Source organism: Teleopsis dalmanni, unplaced genomic scaffold, assembly GCF_002237135.1.
Source record: "Teleopsis dalmanni isolate 2A unplaced genomic scaffold, ASM223713v2 unscaffolded_contig_1518, whole genome shotgun sequence".
NCBI classification, from domain to species: Eukaryota; Metazoa; Arthropoda; class Insecta; order Diptera; family Diopsidae; genus Teleopsis; species Teleopsis dalmanni.
In genome coordinates, this window is record NW_024032900.1 from 16 (window position 1) to 9,022 (window position 9,007).

General features: G+C 36.1%; 2 protein-coding genes across 2 annotated transcripts; one reads left to right on the forward strand and one right to left on the reverse strand.

Annotated features, from left to right (window-relative positions):
- The first annotated feature begins 1,124 nt into the window (after nucleotides 1-1,124).
- LOC119664172 lies at nucleotides 1,125-7,837 on the forward strand. Its single transcript, XM_038073712.1, has 3 exons — nucleotides 1,125-1,464; nucleotides 1,555-6,286; nucleotides 7,819-7,837. Exons 1-3 carry the CDS (start codon nucleotides 1,125-1,127, stop codon nucleotides 7,835-7,837), a joined length of 5,091 nt encoding a protein of 1,696 aa, XP_037929640.1.
- On the reverse strand, nucleotides 7,763-9,001 carry LOC119664173 (protein kinase C, eye isozyme-like). The gene is made up of 4 exons (XM_038073713.1): nucleotides 8,846-9,001; nucleotides 8,601-8,789; nucleotides 8,288-8,428; nucleotides 7,763-7,997 (listed from the first exon to the last, which is right to left on the reverse strand). Exons 1-4 carry the CDS (start codon nucleotides 8,951-8,953, stop codon nucleotides 7,845-7,847), a joined length of 591 nt encoding a protein of 196 aa, XP_037929641.1. The 5' UTR covers nucleotides 8,954-9,001; the 3' UTR covers nucleotides 7,763-7,844.
- Between the last annotated feature and the right edge of the window lie 6 nt (nucleotides 9,002-9,007).

Genomic DNA, 9,007 nt, shown 5'->3' on the forward strand with positions numbered 1-9,007 from the left:
CAAAACCCAATTATGAAAACGTTTATAATTTACATTGTGTTAAAGAAATTGAAATAAAGATCACACAACCCAATTATAAAAACGCTTATAATTTACATTGGCGACCGTGACAGGACTTTTTGCAATTTGAATAGTGGTTATTAAACTCTAATTTGTTAAAAAATCTAAATATTACCCACGTGTGGTAATCATTTTTTCTTATTAAGTTTGTAATCATTAGTGTACGCGTGTGTATATTTCTTCCAGATAGCTATTCTGTGTACTATCGTACGTATATACTCTTGTGCAATTGGTGGTTCTCAGTTTAGGTCCGCTAACCTCAAAACAGAACCCCGTGTTCGCATCAAGGTCGTGCTCGACAGTTAAAATAACAACAACAAGCTATCTTTACTTGTTGATTGTACATACTTTCGCTTTTATTGTTTTTGGATAATTTGTAACCATTAATGTGCGCGTGTGAATACTTTTTCTAACCAGCTATATAGCTAACGTGTGCTAACCATTATAATATATCGTACATCTATATATATATTACATATGTACTATCGTACGTATATACTCTTGTCCAATTGGTGGTTCTCGGTTTAGGTCCGCTAACCTCAAAATAGAATCTCGTGTCCGCATCAAGGTCGTGCTCGACAATTAAAATAACAACAACAAGCTATCTTTACTTGTTGATTGTACATACTTTCGCTTTTATTGTTTTTGGTTAATTTGTAACCATAATGTGCTCGTGTGAGTATTGCTCCTAAACGGTTATATATCTAAAGTGTGCTAACTTTAATAATATCGTACATCTGTACATATATACTATATACTATCGTACGTGTGTACTATTGTGCATTCTATGGTTCTCGGCTTAGGTTCTGCTAAGCGCCAAATAGAACCTCGTGTCCGCATCAAGGTCACGCTGAACAATTACAACAACAACAACAACAAGTTAACTTACTTGTTGATTACTGGTTAATATTTGCTTCCAATCAGTAAGTGTGCGGGTTCGTCAACGTCGCGTCTGACAACAACCACCGTAAGAGCAGTTCAATTTCGGAAAGCTCACTGTTGCTATTGTGACTTTTCGACTTCGTCAAATCCTTTGCTGTTCTCAAGTATCTACAACTGTTTCAATGGCAACGGCAGAGCCAACCACTACGGCAGAACTGTCAGAACTAAAACAACAGCGAGCCTCGACGAAAGCGAGTATTTCAAGAATCAAGGCGTTCGTCAAAGGAAAGAGTAATTCGCTCTCACAACCAGAACTGAAATGTCGACTAGGTATTTTAGAATCATATTTTAAACAAATCTTAGCTTTTCAGACGTTGATCGAGAAATTAGATGCAACTGACTCAGCTAGAGATGAATTAGAAGACCTATACGTTTCCACCAAAATATTAATCATGTCTCAACTGCAGGAAGAGGTCCACAATGCATCAGTGCTAGACGTAACAGCAATGATGCCCACCTCAAGTAAAAAATTACCACTGTTAAAATTACCTACATTCAGTGGTAAGTACTCGGATTATAACAATTTTATTAATTCGTTTCTCCAAATCATAGATCGCGAAATATACCTCACAAATATTGAAAAATTTAATCACTTACTGAACTGCCTTACTGGTCAAGCTCTAGAGACAGTACAGGCATTTCCTATTTTGAATGAAAACTATCCAAAGGCTCTGGATAGGCTTAAATCGCGCTATGACAATAATAGCCTAATCTTCGCCGAAAATATCGCGACACTATTTGATCTACCAGCAGTATCGGGTCAGTCAAGCCAACAACTTCGTAGTCTGGTAAACAATGCATCCGCTTTGTATGGTTCACTCTGTTCGCTAGGTACAGAGAAACAAATATGTGAGGCTCTACTTATCTCGCTAATCATGCAAAAAACGGACGCAATTACACGTAGGAAATGGAATGAATCGCGTAACTTCGACACATTACCTAGTTGGGAAGATTGCTCAAAATTATTGGATAGGCATTGCCAGTTTCTCGAATCACTCGACAGTGAAAACGGCAATCAGTCATCATCACAACGTAAACCTAATAATCTTAACTCCAAGAGTAACAGACGCTCAAAACAATACGCATTTGTTGCATCTACATCCAGCAATTCTTGCTCATTTTGTTCTAGCAATGAACACCTAATACAGAATTGTCATCGTTTTAAGGCACTGGAGGTGGTTCAAAGGTTTGAAAAGGTAAAGAGCCTAAAACTCTGCATAAACTGCTTATCGCCACGCCATCATGTGGTTAATTGCACATCAACGTTTAAATGTAAGGTTTGCGCAAAGCCACATCACACTCTCTTGCATCATTCGCAATTGCCAACGAATATTAAGAGCGCGGGATCATCACGACGCACAGAACACGCTGCTATGCCCAACGACAACGTTGCCAGCCATTCCCATCTTAATATGTCATCGGCCGAGCAAATAATTCTAGCTACTGCATTGGTTTTAGTGAAGGATTCATCGGGAAGTTATCAAGTGGGTAGAGCCTTGCTTGATTCATGCTCTCAGGTCAACTTCATAACGGAGGAGTTTTCAAAGAAGCTTAGTTTAGCAAAACATAAACATCGGTTGCATGTTTCCAGTATTGGTAGTTCGTTGACCAACATAAAGTATCAGACGCTCACATCAATCAAATCTCGTCATTCAAATCTTGAACTTGCTTTAAACTTTGGTATTATGAATCACATCGCATATCAACCAAGTTCTGAAATCGATATATCGTCGTGGAAGGTTCCACCAAATACACCTCTCGCCGATGAGCAATTCTTTAAATCCAAGCGCGTTGATCTCTTGCTTGGAGCTGAAAGTTTCTTTGATATTTTGTCTGTCGGTCAAATCAAACTAGGTGAAAATTTTCCAGTACTTCAAAAAACACTATTAGGATGGATTGTATCTGGCAAGTACAAGGGTCAGCCATTTGCATCACCAGCAGCAAAATGCCTATTATCAGTTGAAGATACAGTCTCCGATCAATTAGAAATGATGTGGAAGATAGAGGAAGTGCAATCGGCTTCAAAGTCATGGTCACCAGCACATGTTGCGTGTGAGTCATTATATCGTGAAACGGTTCACCAAAATGCGATGGGAAGAATTGTCGTTCGGTTACCATTCAAAGATTCACCAGATTGTCTTGGTTTGACACACAATATCGCCCTGCGCCGTTTTTATTCTGTAGAACGGCGATTGTCATCTAATCGTGCACTGAAGCAAGACTATCAAGAATTCATGAAACAATATCGAGAGCTCGGACACATGACGCGTGTTGAGACTCCGAAAACCAACGAACCTCATTATTATATCCCTCATCATTGTGTTTTAAAACCGTCGAGCACTTCGACCAAGCTGAGGGTGGTTTTTGATGCGTCATGTTCAACAACTTCGCAACGTTCATTAAATGATATTCTACTGGTCGGCCCGACAATTCAGTCGGAGTTATATTTGTTGCTACTTCAATTTCGTTTGCACCGATATGCCTTGACGGCTGACATTGTTAAGATGTACCGACAGATACTGATAGATGAACCAGATCGAAAATTCCAATATATTTTTTGGCGAGATACGGAGTCCGATCCTGTTAGTACTTACGAGTTGAATACAGTCACTTATGGTACTGCATCAGCACCTTTCCTAGCAACCAGGAGTTTGCAGTATTTGGCGGACAAATTTGAAACACAATACCCAATAGGCGCTGCACTCATTAAATCAGCGTTCTTTGTCGACGACTTCTTAGGTGGAGCAGATTCCATTGATCAACTCACCAATATCAGACATCAGTTAACGGCCATTCTACAGAAGGGTTGCTTCGATCTTGACAAATGGCATTCAAACCATCATGACTTCATCAGCGATACTACAACAAAGAGTTTGAATCTTGATACAGATACAGTCACCAGCGCTCTAGGCATCAAGTGGCACCAAATGCAAGATGTTTTCCTATTTTCGTTTAATGCACAACCAGGTCATATTGTAACAAAACGCACCATCTTATCCCTTGCGTCTTCATTATTCGACCCGCTTGGATTACTAGCACCGATCATACTCGTAGCCAAAATTATGATGCAAGAATTGTGGCTTTTGCGTGTGGACTGGGACGAGTCAGTCCCTCAAAATCTTCACTCAGCTTGGAAAACATTTATTCAAGATCTTACAACGCTTTCATCGGTTAAGGTGCCGAGGTACTGCCTATCCATAAACTATCAACAGGTTGATGTACACGGTTTCTGTGACGCTTCAATACGCGCATATGGTTGCTGTATATTTCTCCGATCACAAAACACATCAGGTAAGGTGACGGTCAGGCTATTCACTGCAAAATCCCGTGTGGCACCTATAAAGCGGAAGTCGCTACCTAAACTAGAACTCTGTGGTGCCTTACTTCTTGCCAAACTGTATCAGAAGGTCCAACCAATATTTGCGCAATTTAAGGGTGAAACGTTTTTTTGGACTGATTCACAGATTGTATTACATTGGTTGAAGCAGCACTCATCAACCCTGTCTGCATTCGTTGGCAATCGAGTAGCAGAAATTCAAGATATTACCGCAAATGGGCAATGGAGACACGTTCCTACCCAATCCAATCCGGCAGATGTTGTGTCGCGCGGCTGTAACATCCGCCAATTATCAGAGTCTTGTTGGTTTACGGGGCCGGAATTTTTGTTACTCGCTGATAAATACTGGCCGCATTTGAAATGTCACAACCTGGATATGGAAGAAGTCAATAAAGAGACGCGAAAGGTTGTATTCGTTAACACAAATGAAGACAACTACGTATTACAGGTATTGTCAAGATATAGTTCATACACTAAGATGCTACGAGTAATAGCGCAGGTACAGCGTTTTTATCATGTAACCAAGAATAAATTGAAGAACGGAGAATGTACCCTCCAACCTATTCAGCTACAAAAGGCATTGCACTGTATTATTTGGGTCATCCAACAGCAATTCTTCGAAATTGATATACAACGCCTACAACGAGGGAACCCAGCCGAAGGTACATTAAAGCATCTAAATCCCTTCCTGGACAATGTATTCGGTTATCAATTACTAAAGGTGGGAGGTCGCCTCGAGCTGAGTGACATCTCAGTAGGCCAACGTCACCCTATTTTGTTGCCGAAGGGCTGTTATTTTGTGGAACTTTATGTTCGGCATATACACTTGTGCAACTATCATGCAGGCGCAAAAGCACTAATTGCCCTTACTCGACTAAACTTCTGGATAATTAATATTCGAGAAATTGCATGCCGAGTCGTGCACTCGTGTATTCACTGCGTGCGTTATAAACCCAAACTACTTAATCAAATGATGGGTAATCTCCCAATCGAACGCCTCACTCCAAGCCGTCCATTCGCGCGTACTGCGGTAGATTTTTGCGGTCCGATATTAACGTATCTCCGAATTCGGGGACGGGTTCCATATAAGACCTATATAGCCGTGTTCGTTTGTTTGTCTACAAGGGCAGCTCATCTAGAAGCCGTGTCAGACTTATCTACGGAGGCATTTATTGCAGCACTGAAAAGGTTAATCGGTAGACGAGGGTTACCATCAAACATCTATTGCGACAACGCCACGAACTTCGTTGGGGCTAACAACAAACTAGCAGAGTTAAAAAGAATGTTTTTCGAGAAGTCTAATCAAGTGATGCTGCAGACCTTTTGCAGCAACCAATTCATAAATTTCAATTTTATACCGCCCCGAGCACCTCACTTTGGAGGTCTATGGGAAGCGGCTGTAAAAAGCGCGAAAGGCCATCTGTATCGAACACTATCAAATACTCGATTCACCTTTGAGGAGCTTGGAACAGCACTGATTGAAATCGAAGCTATCTTAAATTCGCGACCAATCACACCTCATTCTTGTGACCCGAGCGATTATGAAGCGCTAACGCCAGCACATTTTCTTATCGGTGGGCCGCTCAAAACTTTATCTGAACCAAGTCCTCAGTATGAAGCTGCTTCATTAATTGATAAATGGTCTCGTATAACCGCAGTCAAACATCACTTCTGGCGCAGATGGTCTAGAGACTATCTGAATGAGCTGCAGATACGCACCAAATGGACAGAAGAACAATCTAACATCACCGAGGGGGCTCTGGTTCTAATCCATGAAGACAATATGCCTCCACTACGCTGGTTGATGGGCCGAATCGTGCATTGCATCAGGGGTCCAGATAATTTGGTTCGTGTTGTTGATGTGCAAACCCCAAAAGGAGTAATACGCCGTCCAATCCACAAACTCGCACTATTACCAATTGAAAATCCTTTCAAGGGGGGCGGGATGTTAGAGCGGTTAAAGTCAAATTGTTAATATTGTAGGAATCTGTAGAATTATTAATTGATGTGTTATATGATTTATATATTATAATTTATTATATTTTAATCTATTGTAAATCATATTGTATAATTAAATTATTATAATTAATATATTATATAATTCATATATATATATAATATTTTATATGGTTAATATATGGTTAATTAATTTATCTAACTAACCCTGTATAAGATGTAATCAAACCAACGGTTCTAAGTCTTGTTTTATTGCCTTTTGTTTTTTGCGCTCGAGATGAGCAAATTTTATTGTTATATTTTTTGGGCTGCAAGTAAACTCCGTTGGTTTGATTCTGTCTCTTGTTTTTCGATCGCGAACGTGTCAACACACGGGTACACATAAAAAAGTGATTAAACAATCAATAACCGAAATTGTATAAATTCAATTGTATAAATTAAATGAAATCAAAACCCAATTATAAAAACGTTTATAATTTACATTGTGTTAAAGAAATTGAAATAAAGATCATAAAACCCAATTATAAAAACGCTTATAATTTACAATAGCAATAACCAAATATAATAAAAACTATTTATAAATAGTATTATAAATATATATTATTATATTATGATTATGATTATTATATTATTGTATTATGATTATTATATTATATTATATCGTTTGATATATTATTATCGTATTATATCGCTTCTATAGTATCACTAACTAAAGACCGTTTTATTATTATTACTATACGGTCTTTGATGAGTTAGAAATGTCTTGAGATTATTCAACTCTATCTTCCATCTTCTATATACCATAGTCAAAACTTAATAATAAATTTTAAGCATTTTTGTTACTACACAAACGCACTGTTTTATTGATACAATCTCCACATAAATAATAATTTTAGAAGTTAATAAATATTATTGTTTTAATAATAATTAATCAAACTAAAAAATAATTAGTAACTTTCAATAATTTATTTTCCGTGGGTAATTTATTACTTCGCTTTATATATTTAAAATTAGTTTTGTGCATACAAACAATCTTCTGTAGTACATAAGACAACATCGTTGTTGTTGCAAAATTAGTTTCTGCAGTTGGATGGTTATAAGAATAAACAATGTGTCTCTGTCTTTCAACTCAAAATTTAAATGGGAGTGTATATTGCTTTTACTATTAAATTTATAATCATAAAAATATTTAAATCGGCTTCTACTATCATTTGAATCTCTCTACCACTTAGCTTCAATTAATATATATGATGCCATTAAAAAAAAATAATAAAAACAGAAATCACAAATGGCGAATAAATGTCTCGTTGTGATTCTTAAGGAAACTTTAGAACTCCTTTGCATATATATTCAATATTTCTTAACACTAATTTTTGTAAATGAATAAAAAATTAAAAAAGAAAATTAATCGTAAAATTAAATCTTACGAAACTTAAAAAATTAAAATAAATTAATAAACTTATTTATGTTAATTTATTATTGATTAAATTTATTTATTTAAATTCGATTAACGATAAATCTAGTACAATTTCGAGTTTCTAAGTTATTTTTAAATGATTGTTATAAATTCAGGATTCATATACGAAAATCCAATAAAATCATTTTGATCCAAATTCATCATAAATAATTTATCGGTTGGTGTTAGTTCAGGCTTTTCAACGGTGAAAGATTTATCAAAATGACGCAAATCCTTACGATGTTTCTGAAATAATATACAATAATAATAAATAATATTAAAAGTATTAAGTGTATAATCCAATTGTATATATAATGTGTATAAAATATACAGTACACACTCGAAAATGTGAATAATGGATGACATAAAAACTAGATTAAATGAACACTAATCTTCAGAGCTACTACTCCAAAGAGTATAAAAATTCTTAAATGTCAGCAGAAATGTTGTACTTAATTAGTTCACATACTTGAACGAGTACTATATATTAATCCATTGTTCTTATTTTGTGCCCTTTATAATAAATATTCACTTACAACTATAGGTATTATTGGTGGTTCCATGTCCTTATTCGCTGCTTGTTCCCAATCAATTGGAGCAAAGAACGGATGAGTTTCTATTTCGGAGCGGGCATATCGTCCGCCTCCCAAACGATTGTTAGACTTTTTAGCTAAGAACTAAAGATATATCAAGTAAACATATTAATTAAAATATCATTTATTAACAAAATAATAAAATGAATAACAAATATTCTGACATTATTAAAAAATACATTTTTTTTGCTAACTAATATAAAAAAATTTTAATGAAATTTAAAGATATAATAATGATAATATCATATTGCCTTACACTCGTAATAATATCCATTGCTTCTTGCGAGAAGTGTTTCGGGAAGATCGCTTTTTTCTCTTTAATGTTCTTGAAAATAATAGTATCATCATCACCATCAAATGGAGATTGGCCAGAGAGCATTTCGTATAATAAAACACCATAAGACCACCAATCCACAGTGTTGTTATATGGTTCATAACTTATAACCTATAGTGAAGTATTTATAATAAATTAATTTTATGAAGGAATTAAACTCGTCTTACTTCTGGTGCCATATAAAGTGGAGTACCACAGAAAGTTCTTGTAGTTTCTCTCTCATCGATAGCGTCTTTGCTTAAACCAAAATCTGCTAACTTAATGTGACCATCCATCTCTACAAGAACATTTTCTAATTTCAAATCTCGATAGATTATTTGATTTTCATG